This window comes from Zerene cesonia, chromosome 20, assembly GCF_012273895.1.
Source record: "Zerene cesonia ecotype Mississippi chromosome 20, Zerene_cesonia_1.1, whole genome shotgun sequence".
In the NCBI taxonomy this organism is placed as follows: Eukaryota; Metazoa; Arthropoda; class Insecta; order Lepidoptera; family Pieridae; genus Zerene; species Zerene cesonia.
In genome coordinates this window covers 9,370,076-9,383,553 of record NC_052121.1, presented here as the reverse complement: position 1 = coordinate 9,383,553, position 13,478 = coordinate 9,370,076, and the positions used below count along the sequence as shown (strand labels likewise).

General features: G+C 32.7%; 3 protein-coding genes across 3 annotated transcripts in view; 2 read left to right on the top strand and 1 right to left on the bottom strand.

Moving 5' to 3' along the window:
• The window catches only part of LOC119834878 (acyl-CoA-binding protein-like), a 7,613-nt gene extending 5,772 nt beyond the window's left edge, over window positions 1-1,841 (top strand). Inside the window, exon 3 of the mRNA XM_038359396.1 lies at window positions 1,634-1,841. Within this exon, the coding sequence (XP_038215324.1) occupies window positions 1,634-1,767 (134 nt within the window). The 3' untranslated portion in view covers window positions 1,768-1,841. The remainder of the gene's footprint in view (window positions 1-1,633) is intronic.
• Window positions 1,842-2,828: 987 nt separating this feature from the next.
• LOC119835190 (acyl-CoA-binding protein homolog) lies at window positions 2,829-8,663 on the top strand. The gene is made up of 4 exons (XM_038359884.1): window positions 2,829-3,026; window positions 3,180-3,216; window positions 4,423-4,540; window positions 8,019-8,663. Exons 2-4 carry the CDS (start codon window positions 3,202-3,204, stop codon window positions 8,156-8,158), a joined length of 273 nt encoding a protein of 90 aa, XP_038215812.1. The 5' UTR covers window positions 2,829-3,026; window positions 3,180-3,201; the 3' UTR covers window positions 8,159-8,663.
• LOC119835186 (superoxide dismutase [Cu-Zn]-like) lies at window positions 8,340-13,452 on the bottom strand. Its single transcript, XM_038359879.1, has 4 exons — window positions 13,168-13,452; window positions 11,295-11,354; window positions 9,508-9,732; window positions 8,340-9,240 (listed from the first exon to the last, which is right to left on the bottom strand). Exons 1-4 carry the CDS (start codon window positions 13,342-13,344, stop codon window positions 8,983-8,985), a joined length of 720 nt encoding a protein of 239 aa, XP_038215807.1. The 5' UTR covers window positions 13,345-13,452; the 3' UTR covers window positions 8,340-8,982.
• Window positions 13,453-13,478: the final 26 nt, after the last annotated feature.

Genomic DNA, 13,478 nt, shown 5'->3' with positions numbered 1-13,478 from the left:
AACATCTCGTTCGCTCGGCTGCACAAGTCGGGCAATTACCTGACTTTCAACGTATCGACGTATCTATAACTTTGGAAACATTTTAGCTTATGATTATCCTGGTGTTACTATGGTGATGCTTCTTTGCAAATTCACGAATAGTGTTATTCGTATGGGCTCTATTCAGAGCTCCAAAACATCTTATATCTTTAAACGAGCAATTCTTGTATGCATATATATATATATATATAGGTTATCTTTTTTAGAAAATGTCATATTCGTGTTTTCTCGACTTAAACTTACTTTTTTAACAAATAGGAGGCGTTTGACCGAGCAAAGCTCGGTCATCCAGGTACTAATGTGATTAAATGATGACCTTAATACGTTCGTCATCTAATGATGGAGATCTCAGATTCCGGCTCGGGACCATGTGCCATGTGTTTTGTCGACTTTACACCCTATAGTAAATTCCATAGATCTTTTTGCCCGCTGAGCTATTTCCACCTTTCTCTCTTCAAGTGCAGGTGGTCACATACCGATTTCCTCACTTTATATTTCCTTGCCAGTAGATGAGATATTAACAGAAACAGTTATTATTTTAATAGTTATTTATATTATTATATTTAATAGTTATTACATTTTGACTGCATATTTTTGTATTTGTTAACCATGTTATACTTTTTACTAGGTGGACCGATTTTAATGATTCTTTCTTTATTCGAACGCTGTTGTCTGCTATGTGGTCCCACTTAAATTAAGTATAGTGCTAGCAATGAATAAGGTTAAGCTTTTTAAAATAATTATTCTATATTAAAGTTATCGAGAAAGATTGGTGCAAACGATTCAAAGATTTTAATTATGTTCAATCCTATCGCACTTTTAATTGACCTAGGTAGGTTGTATAATGAGGAAAGTACCTCGGCATATAAATTCATACATAATTTAGAAACAAACATAATTTTTCATGTAATACAGGAAAATTGTGACATTTAGAGATTTAAAAGGAAATAGTAAGGACAGCTTTTAAAATTTCGTCCAGTTTCCTGTTTATTCTAAATGTAAACGTTCAAAAACATATTTGACGCTGGGAGGACAAACATGAATATATTATTAAGAAATAAATTATACACATCACTCATTCAGCTTTAATTCACTGTAATATACGGAATATTAAAGACTGTTTTCCGTAGGAATATCGGGATAAAAAGCCTATGTTATTCCACTAGTCCAGTTATCTATCTATTAAATTTCATTGTAATCGGTTCTGTAGTTTTTGCGTGTAAGAGAAACAAACACACACATCCTTACAAACTTTCGCATTTATAATATGAGTTGGATAGGATTAGTTTTGTTAACCCTTAACAGGTCGTCAAATAATGTTGAATTTACATTTACATATACAGATAACATTCAAATGTTTATTCATACCAACACAATATTTCCTGGTAGTTATGTTCAGTGTTTAGTTGGTCTTAAGCTTTAACGTATACGCTCATAATACGCTCATAATATAGTGTAATATGCTTATAGTGCGAAAGAGACCGACTAGAATTTAAAAAGAAATAGTATGTCAAACAATACATTTATTCTTAATATCAACCCATATCCTCCATAGCCTACTATTAAATGCTTTACGTGTTTATTATTTTTGCAGCTGCACCCAGTGCAACTGATGTTGTAAGCAGCGCCAAGTTCAAGGCCTGGACTGGCCGTAAGGGAATGTCCCAGGATGATGCTAAGAAGCAATACATCGACATGGCCAATCAGCTCCAATCCAAATACGCTTAAATATAAGTCTAGATTAATTTAATTATGATTAAGTGCTTTTGGCAATCTGTTACTGAATAAATTAATTTTTTTAATCGTGTCGTTTTATTTGCTGGCTGTATACTATTTTTAAAGTGCTGGAGCGTGGTGAAACTGCCTTTGTGCAAGAATTATGTACCGTATAACCTTGGGTTTTTCTATTGTAACATGTTTATGCATTTATAATTAAATTTTAATAATATAGTGCTTTAAATAATCGACTTCATCGTTTCCAAAATATCCATAATACAAACTATGTCTAGTTTGTGACTAGATGGCGCTATAATGCGAAAGTAATTCTGTCTGTGCCTTCTTCACGCTTAAACTATCGAACTGACTTGGATAAAATGAACATAAGAATAAAAGAAGATATATGGTAGTTTTTATCCCGGCAATATCTCTGGAATGGGAACTATGCGGGAAAACGCCGGGACTATCTATATTTTTTTATAAACGCAGCGGGTGAAACCGCGAGTGAAAAGCAAGTATCTATAAACGTCCAAAGTTTTAATTTTTGTATTATTTTCTGTGAAAAATTATGTTGGTCTAGCTGTATAGGTAATAAGTGTTGGTGTTCTAGAAGTAAGCTTAATCTTCTATATGTAGTAAGATTAAAAATTTTGTAAATATATTCTTAATCAATTTAACATTATACTCTAACCTCAATGTGAATTGTAGCATATAGTTTTCTATCTTATAAGTAAAGGAAACAAGCAGAAAGCAACATCTTGACAAATCTGTATTATAGACGTAGGTTTAAGAAAAAAATTACAATATTTTTTAAGCACAGAATAGTATTGTTATATGAAGTCATACAATAACACTTTTACCTAATTACCCGAACGCGACTTTTGTTGACAATGTCATTCTTGACCATTGAACAGTGACAAACTAACCTAAGTTTATTCATCAATGTCAAAATTGCAACTTCTTAATTTTTATAGAATTCTGAATCAGTATCTGTAGCCTCAGAAATCAGAATTAGGGGCCACAACATTTTTTGTATATGCATACAATTCTTTTACAAAATTCGCGTGTCCTTTTGTGGACTATTATTAATCAATATATTCAGCTAATCAAAGTGATATAAGTGTTAATGCGCGCTGACGTATTAAATTAAAACACGTACTGCTTCCTTGCAGTTCCGAACAGTTTCACAATTACCTGATAATCAGAATATATTTAGTTGTGTACAATAATTCAAAGTGAGCAGACGTCGCTCTTCGTTCCTTCAATTCTAAGTAAGTGTGTGTATAATTTTTAAGTAGGTTTTTAATCTAATCGTATCCAGTTCGTATTGATATCTAGCTAGGTAAATAGCGATTAAAACCGGTCACGTAGTTTTTATGTAGATAGTCACTAGTTACAGATTAAATATTTTTACTTTTTTTTAGGTCAATAACTTCGCAAATCACCATGTCTCTCCAAGAGGTATGTATACATTTTATTAAAGGTCTTTTAAGTTACTTAGAGGTCATAGAGTACACGTAATATTATGATAATTTATGTGTAATGTTTCTGTTAGGTATGTGAAATCATTATAGTGTATTTTCTTTAGAAAGTTGAGTGTCCGCTATAATTATGCTGTTGCTATGTAACTGTATCACTTTTTATACTACTGGTGATATTTTTAATGAGTAAATAATGTTCTTTGTGATTTAAAGTTATGTTTATTACAAATTTGTTATAAAATCTGTGAGGAATACAAATTTTCTAATATTAAAATACATAATAAGTATTTATTATTATTATTAACTAATAAAGATTTTGTACCTACACATGGGGAATTAATAAATTTGAATTTGATATCATTAAAATCCTAGAAATACAAATTTGTTTATCAATATTACCTATTATTATATTATGTACATTTTAAAAAAACATCATTCATCTAAATACCTTATATAAAAGAAAGTTGTGTTTGTAATACAATTTATTATGAATGGAACTGGAGCAAATTTGAAATTTTCTATGAATAAGCATTATAACTATTAAAAGTTTGAAAAACTTTCAAATAAAGACTACCCAGGCATAGTCAGGTTAAGCAGTCATATACTTTTGTTTTTGGGTTAAGTAGACATAGCCCAGGAAGAAAAACAAACTTGTTTTTAGAGGTCAAATAGGGTTAAAGAGTAAATTTTTCAATGTTACATTTATTATGCAAAGAACATAGTAATTATAGTGGCAACATTTTATTATAATGTGTTTAAAGTACAAGGACATTTGTTTATTTATACACTGACTGTTAGGTTTTTAACAGTTTAGGTTAATAGTGAACGCTTGGGAATTATCCTTAATCAAGCTTCAATACTATGATCATGTCTGCGTGTAGTAAATGAGTAGCAATCTTTAAATAAAGGAATTTGTTCCTCTGCAACGCTTTAATGCTGACTGCAGGGACAATCAAAATATATTGTTTTCCTGAACTATTCTACTAAAAAAAAAACTATACTTTAGTAACAAGGTTGTGGTTGTTAGGGCCACCAAATTCAATAGAAAACTAAGCTTGTCTCTATGAATGTGGTTAAATGATAATCACGTTGAAATGTCTCTACTAGGAGACATCTATTGTCATAAGAACAAATATGGGCAGACTGCAGATGCAAGTTAAGTATTGAATTAAGATTCTTTTTGCAGCAATTCGACCAAGCCGCCGAGAACATTAAGAAGCTGAAGTCCCGCCCCAGTGATGCTGATCTCCTGGAGATTTACGCTCTGTTCAAACAGGGCACAGTCGGGGATGCTGACCCAGCAGGTTGGTTATCATTCTCCAGTACAAGTTTTGACATTAAATAAATCTTAAATAGATTTTGATTGAAACTCATTCAAACTCATTGTCTCTGTGTTTCAGTTGGGTTTTATTCTTGACTTTATTAGAAAAAATTCTCACATTTTATCGTCTATGACACCGAAAACGGTAAATATTTGCTAATTACAGTCCAACGATAATGTCTCTGGGAGAAAAACTTTTTGTGAAAAAAAAATCACTTTTTTCTAATCTTGTATATTTGCTTTTTATCATTTATTTCATACTTGAATTATTAAAATTCAGAGATAACCAAAAATTTTTTGTTTGTTACATAAATAAGAAATACATTCAAAGATTTATATTATACCGTTTATTTTTGTTGCAATAGCGTCTGTCCACTCACGCAAGTCCACTTTCTTTCCTGTTTACAAGCTGTTAAGGATATTCGAGTGTGATTTTGTGGTTTACCGTTACGTAAAACGACTTTACCGTTATATTGTCCTTGTATAGCGAGGATACAACGCTGCGGAAAGTCATAATTGTAATAATAAAAAATATATTCGATCATTTTTCCTGAGACTTCATTGAAACAATAATAATTAAAGAATTACGACGTACCTTTTAACAACCGTTTGGGAATTTTCAATGTTTTTTTATTCGCATATACCTCTGTTGGTTAAAGTCAGATCAAAGATATTATAACATGCTTTAAGTTGTATCCTGACAGTAATACATTGTCCATCATTCGATTTTTAAATATGATTTTTTTTAATCCTTCGGAACCAGGTTACGTCTTAGTTTGTTGTGATAGAAAAAGTTAATTATTTCACTAGACAGTATACATATACAAGTACATACTTGTAGCTCCATATCGATTGAAAACTTGTATCAGTATTAATTATTGAACGTTAAAACCTTCACCAAATCAAGAGTATAAATTTGAATAATATATTACGGCCTTTTATGTCGACGTGGAAAATTTTATATAAAAAAACTAAATGTGTACCTATCAAATTTCATACTGATAAAAAGTGAAGTTTCGTGTCTCTTGTTTCACTTATCGATTTTCTTTTTAGACAAGTAGGTGATCAGCCTTCTGTGTCCTGACAGATTGAGCCTTATTCTTGTGTCCCATCCGCGGATCGAACCAAAGACCTCTCGGTTCTACGCTCAGACGTTAACCACTGCACTAAGGAGGCGGTCAAAAGTAATATATAAAGCAAATTTGAGAATTAACATCCAGTTTATACGTTATCAGGCGTTAAGTAAAAGTACATTATGTGTGGGTTATTACCTTACGCTGGGACGTATCATAATAATAAATAGTACCCTTTCAATTGTACACAGTAATATTACCTACTTGAAACTTTTCAACGTTTGTAATAGGCCAGAAAATACTTACAGCTAATCATAGTATATAATAGTATTTACTGTGATTTAATCTAAGGGTATCTCTTTGGCTATTACAGTTTCCATTATATTCCAGAAGCTAAGGATGCTGCGTAAATTCAAAATTAAGACGATTCTTAAGTTTATTTTACGTTGTTAAATAATAACCATTGATATTTTTTGTACCTACGAGTTTTGTCAAATAAAGAAAATGTGTGTTGGAAATTTCTTTATAGGATTTAATTTTTATCATGCATAAACTATGTGTATAGTTGTTTATATTTATTGTTAATTGTACTGCGCATTAATGTTAAAGATAGTTGTATCAACATGCTTCGATTATGAAAATCCCAAAGAAAACCACTAGAAAATCCTAAAAAATCTTTCGTAGAATAGGTTTATCTTGCTGTGTATAAATCTGTTGTTTATTATTTATCTCATAATTCGATTCTTATATCGTATCCGCTGATAGGGTTTCAGCTAAGTATGCTTATATTAATACACAAAAATTCAGAAGGTAATGCCTGATAACTAACTGATAAGCCCATCATATTAGTATGTGTAAGCGATTGGAAATGAGGGAATATGGAGTGCTTACAGATAGGTGCCCAGGTGCTTATAAATTGATCTGAGTATCTTAATCTAATAAAATTAGGGTAATAGAAAGAGGTCTTCGAGAACATTCGATATATTTACCAGTAGAAAACCACGTTGTCTATTAGTGTCATAGACTATACGTATATTAAATATTTTATTATGTTTTTGTGCCTGGCATCTCGAGCCGGGCGGCTAGTATTCTGACGACGAAGGTTACATTATAATGAGATTTTTGCGCTCATTGCACTCGATTCGAGTATATTTTTTCTTAAGAAAAGTAGATGATTCATGTTTAACTATTCGTTTTGAATGACATCATTTTGAATTGGTCATCATCAGTGCACAGATAACGTAAACCTACAGTGAGTTTTTCGTGCAAATGTATTTTTATCATTTTGATAAGTGAAAGTTAGAAATTTCTCATATTTCTTTGACTATGATATAAAGATTAACAAAATGATGAGCCATTACATCAGTGTCAAGCGTAACGTCGAGGTCAAAGCTATTCTATTGTGGATTGCTATACGTAAATATTTTTATGACTCAAGACTGTTGACCATTCGTGCAGGTTTTATAACAAACATAATAAATATAATCATGGCACAAGTGAATATATATTTTTTTAATTTTATCTCTTGTGTCGCTTACAAGATTTAAGGTATACAATTTTGTTTAATTAAAAAATGGAATAGGTAAATGTCAAGATGGTTAAAAAAAAGCGAATGCGTGCGACTATTGCGAATGCATTAAAATTATAATATTACCTATAAAATAACGTATAATTGATCGTTGTTGTAATTTATCAATGGTTAAGAAGATTAAAATAGTAAATACCATATAATGAGATTCTTTTATTATCTATGTTCCATGTTGGGTTAATGTTATCATAAGATTATGCAAGACTAATATTATGATATATTTACAAGTCTAATTATTCTCCATTGGATCGTCTGGAACAGTCAGAATGATTTAAATATTATTAACATTTGATCGGTGCTAGTCACAGTGAATGATTAGTTGTTTTATTTTAACATAACGAGCATTGACTCAAAGGTGTAATGGACACTCGAAGGTTACATTACCGAGTTAAATACTGGGCGATGACTAGATAGATATAGATGTTTTTATATGACTTCCAACAATCCGTGCCTAGATAGAAATGTGGATTAGAAACTAAGAGTCAAGATTAAGCATTTCAGACTTCATAATCCTATCCTACTAATATTATAAATGCGAATGTTTTTAACTCTTTCACACAAAAAGTACTGAACCGATTGCAATGAAATTTATTTTCTAGGCACGTAGATAGCTGCGCAGCAGGAATAACACATAGGCAACTTTTTATCCCGATATTCCTACGGGATACAGACTTGCGCGGGTGAAACCGCGGCGCAGCTAGTATTGTTCATAAAGTTACCCAATAAATGAATCTCGGCAATTTATAATGTCTAATTCTTGATGATACTTGGAAGTAGCTTATTGTTTTTATTTGTTTCAGCCAAGCCCGGTATGTTCGACCTGAAGGGAAAAGCCAAATTCGAGGCCTGGAGCGGCAAGAAGGGAATGTCAAAGGAGGACGCACAGAAGGCCTACGTTGCGAAGGCACAGAGCCTCATCGACTCTCTCGGCCTACAATAAACACCTAATGTTCCTTTAGAGCACGCAATTGAGATCATTTGCTAGTAAAACACGTTAGTGTGTAAAAATCAAAACAAAGTTTGCGTATACACTCATTATGGCGGTAAATTTGTATTGTCATTTGTCAAACATGGCGGCAAGCCCGCCATTGTACTGGTATGTTTGCCGCGCTTTTTAAGTCAATAATAAAATGGGAGGTACTACGATTGCGTGTTGTAAGAGCAATAAATATTTATTAAATGCTATTTACATAATTACGTTACTTTAAGTTATTGAGTGGTGACTGTTATGAATAAGTGTTCTTTATACAGTTTTAATAATATTTTTATCAACGCACAGATAATGTAACTTTGTAAGAGCTTCCCGTTGTTGTATAGTCTTTTGGAAACCAGTGATGGAATATTATTTTTACATACATTTAAGAGCATTTTTATATTGTTGCTGTGGTCATGTATTTTGTTTCTTTGTTTTTTTATACATCTGGAATTATATGGAGATATAATGAGTTATTTTGTTTTATTTAATGTAATTCTTATTTCTTTATTAAATCGCATGCTGGGATACAAGAAACAACTCTTTAAAAATATTGTTTATTTCAAAAATTATCCTAAAAATGTTTTTATAATGTAATGAGCTTCGTCCCTTGACAGCGCTCTATATGTTTCAAGGATATAATTATACCAAAATATATTAGACTATATGAAACAAATCCAAAACAGGCATTTAAACTGGTTCCTAATTGATGTTGTTGGGAAATAAATTAAGAAACACTTCAATAGCGCGATGTAGGATCGTGCCGTTCATAATATTGCCATTAACGAAAATCAATGAAAGTAACCAATAACTCCACAAGCGACAGCTGGCCCAGATGTACCATTAACCGCACTATCTTCTGTACCAGCTCTACCATAATCGTCTTCACTGCTGGATACAGCTATCGCTCTGCCTACTATAGACCTGGGGCCAGCGAGTGATATTAAATGGTCCACTATTTTGACGTTTAGAATGGTGTTTTCTTCAGCTTTTATGTTGCCAAGATCGCCGACGTGGCGAATTTGGTCTCTGGGGCCGCCGTGACGACCCTGTTAAAGAATGGCAAGTAGGTTTTATGTAGTGTATTGATAATTTATCTCAGAATGCATTTTAAAGATGATATATATTGTACTTCTGTGAGTAAATTCAAAATTTATCAATTTTAAAATGATTAGTGATATTTTCGTTCCGATACGTTTGGTGATGGTTTACGGGTGATTAACAAATTTGGCCTGCATACAAATGAGTTTAATAAAAAGATAAAAAAGTAAGTATTTTGATTTAAGAATTTGGGCACTTAGTAGAAAATTACTTACATAATACGCAATGAAATGCGGTCCAATATTTAGACAATCGTCTTTAATAGAGCCAGCTTGGTGTATATGGAGACCATGTAGACCCGGAGACAGGCCGGTCACGTTGCCCTCTATGGTCACAGGTCCATTAGGGACCACCTGAGTGAAGATGAGTGTGCCTTCTACCCCTGAGCCTTCGTCAGCTTTAAGGTAGGCAATTGCTTGAAGGCCGTGTGTTCTGTAACCCTGTGAGGGAAAATATAAAAGTGAAAAAAAGGAACGTGCAGTAGAAACCTCCAACTATTTTATAACTATTTAGTTATCTGTGCCTCCATCCCTAGAGCTCGAACGAGATCCCAGAAAAAGAAGCATATTATTGCTTTTTTTTCCCAATCTATAATCTTTTTTTAAGTCAAATTTATACAAAAGATTCTAGTGTAATTGTAAAATAAATAATCCTATCTAGCTACCAGTAGCATCTTATCTAGCTTCTTATTTTTTATTTAAAATGGCATAATCCTGTAATTTTTTATGAGAAATAAGATGAAGGAGATTGAAAGAGAGTGAGTCACAAAACGCTTTTCATTTTTAAAACGCCTACAGAATAATACAGGAAAATACGTTAGTACTCATTGATATTGATAAAATTTATTTATATAAATTATAACTAATGAATTATAAGCTAAATATCATTATTGAATAAAATCAGAAATAATAATACGAGATCCGTTTTGTCATTCAAACAAAGATTATGAATATAATTCCCTCATTCTTAACTATAGTCTTAAGTCGAGTAATTAAATGTAAAATAATTGCTATCTATATTCATTTTGCACATAATTACCTGTACCACCTTTATTTTTTTGTTCGTATAAACACGCGATATTGTAGATTTACGTAATACATAGTTATTCATATCTTTCATAGAAATCACCTAGGATTTTATTTAAGTGGATGTAATGCATTGTCTGGTGCGGAGAGGCGACGTGGGACGTGTTCCGCTCACGCCGCCCATTGGAGGGTTGGATGGTGAAACTAACCGAATTCTGTGCTTGGCCCGGTATCGGGCTGCTGACGAGGGGCTCGTGGAGACATACCGAATAAGTATGGGGGGTTTTAGTTGGTAGGAATTCGACTTAACCCACGTCTCCTTCCTCGGGGACCGTAGTATCTATGCAAGATTTTCCGGCTCAAAAGAATAAGTAATCAGTCTGTGGTTAAATATATCCTTTTCGATGTATTATTTTTCGAAAATATTTTATCTGTCGTATGTGTATATTTTAACCTTAGTTCGTTAATTTTATGGATGTGATTTCCACCATATATAGCAACAGATTTTTTTTCAATTCAGAACCAAGACATCAGTAACTTTTTATTACGTCATATTAATATCGATTAAGGAAATGGCAACTCATCACGAAACATTGAAAAATCGTGACTCGACGATACTACGGTATCGTATGCAAATTTGACCAAATGCTAAACATCGTGTTTACCCATGGCATTCAACGGGATTGTAATGGTAATTATTGGTTATAATTACTCACATGTAATCGCTTCCTTAATCGAGAGTAAAGTCTAAAATAGACGAAAACTGCACTTACATAATTCAAATAAGAAGATGCCATAATTCACATACATGTGGTTGATTTACAATGTTTCTTTTAAGGACGGATGTGAAAAGTTTGAGTGCTTTTCGAGAGCTGATACATGAAGCGCCCCACGCTTTTTCACGCTTTTACCATGTACATTTTTTACATTTACAATATTACATTGACATTTTTTTTGTAGAATTGAATCATACTCACTGCCAGGTCGATCTGCTTCTCGCTGCGGTCGCCGGTGATTGGATACGGTTCGCCGAGCCCCTGTAAATCGGTGCAATTATATTTTTTTACAAAACTCAAAACATACGGTATTCTGTAATTATATTGGATACTATCAGCAACCTTTCTACGTAATATTGAAATAGGTGTATGATTATGCCTAACATTATGGAACATATGTAACTTTAGCATAGCTGAAATGCAAGAGCATGGGAAGGCAATCAATATATTTCGTAGGAAGCTTCTGTATCACGACTTTACTTGCTTGCGTGAAAATAAAAAAAATGATCAAATCATAGTCATCATAATCATCGAATCATAGTCATCATAAGCAATTCTTGATTGCCCATATGGTTTCAAGCCATCATTCAGCAGGATGGCCGGGAAGTGCGTTAGCAGATTTCATGCCGTTGAATTTATTGCTAAGGAGGATACTAGTTGCGATGGGTCCGTTTCAAGACTTCCGCTGGCAGGGTTGCGGTTGCTCTTTTATCGAAACACTGGAGTTTAGTTGGTAGGTCACTGTTGGTAAGGATACTATACAGTATTTTAAAAAATCTATTTTGCACACTCATCTGATCGGGATACCCCGATTTTTCATTTGAAGTCCGAGGTCCTCGCCACCATGCTTATCAGCATCTTTGTACTAACTATCGCGTCAGAGGTTTCAAATTTAAAAGTAAAATGTGATAAAAATAACTCAAGTTCTCAGACTAACTTTTCACTTTTAATACTGTAAATAATACACTTTTTAAGGTTTCGGATTTAGATTTTACAATGGAATGAAGCAAAAGTCTCTGAATACCATTTCTAAAAATGTATGATATTAATATTATTGTGTATACAGATGTGCAGCAAGTGTCGAATACATAAAAGGCATGTATTAATTAATTTCGGTGTCACGTCCGTTATCAAATGACAGTGCTAAGTGGCATGTAGTTTTTTTCTTTTTACCTACTTTTTGATCGACAATTGACATTACCACGTTTTACCATTAGGCAAGTTCGTTTACCTTATAAAGCTTGAAAAAAATCATTCACTAGCATCGTTTTGGCGAAGAGACATTAGTTCGTGTGTAAAAACCATTTATTGTCGCTACACAGTAGGTACCTACATAGTATAAAACAAAGTCGCCTTCCGCTGTCTGTCTGTCCCTATGTATGCTTTGATCTGTAAAACTAAGGATTTTGATGCGTTTTTTAATTTCGGTTCTCCAGGGAATATTATATATTTTATGTTATTTTGACAAAGCGGTCGAATACTAAAATAAAATCTGCATAAATTAATCTGTATTTGCTTTGCTAATTTTCAACATCCTTGTGGCCTTTATAAGAAAGCTAATAAGAGAAATATTTATTGGCTTGGTACATATTTTTAAAACTGTTTAATTGGTACTGATATATTTGTAGAAAGTGTAAAGTAAAGCTTATGGTGGTAAAACTGCGTGGCAGGCTTTAGGATAAAGAATAGGAAAAGAAAACCAATTGATACCACATCAAATTCAAATTCAATTTAAAATAATTTATTGTGACTCACAGGTTATAAGGAAGGTATTACATTATATAAAGTTCTACTGTCTGCCAATTGTCAATTTTTTTAACATCATATGAGCACAAATGATTTGTGTTGAAACCTAAACAAAGTTATTACAATAGTTATTTTATTGGCAATCCAAACAATACATGCTCCATTTTGTAATGGCTATGTACCTAAACAATTATGTATAGAAATTATAACAACAGCGTTTAAATTGTATTTGTACACGCTAGCAACGTGAGTAATTTTTAAGAATTCGTATATTTATTTCAATTTCTTTCTTAATATCAATAACAATAAATAAAAATAAAAAACTCACATAGAGATATGGCTCCATTATAACTTCATAGACATTGCTCTGGTAGTCCTCAATTGGCGGTAAAGCTTTAATTATCAAATTTCTTCCATAACCCGGAGCACCTGTCACAGCCTTGCTATTCAAAACTGTAAATATCCACAACATCTGACACATAAACGCATGCAGCCTTAGATTCATTATTAAAAAAAAAAATCCCGCGCAATTTGAATTCAGAAGCTTTTCAGACGTGCCGACTTTGCAAATGGCCACCTACCAATGATTGCTCTTCGGAATAAAGATGGTAAATGGTGTTTTTTTTTCGTTTAATCGTG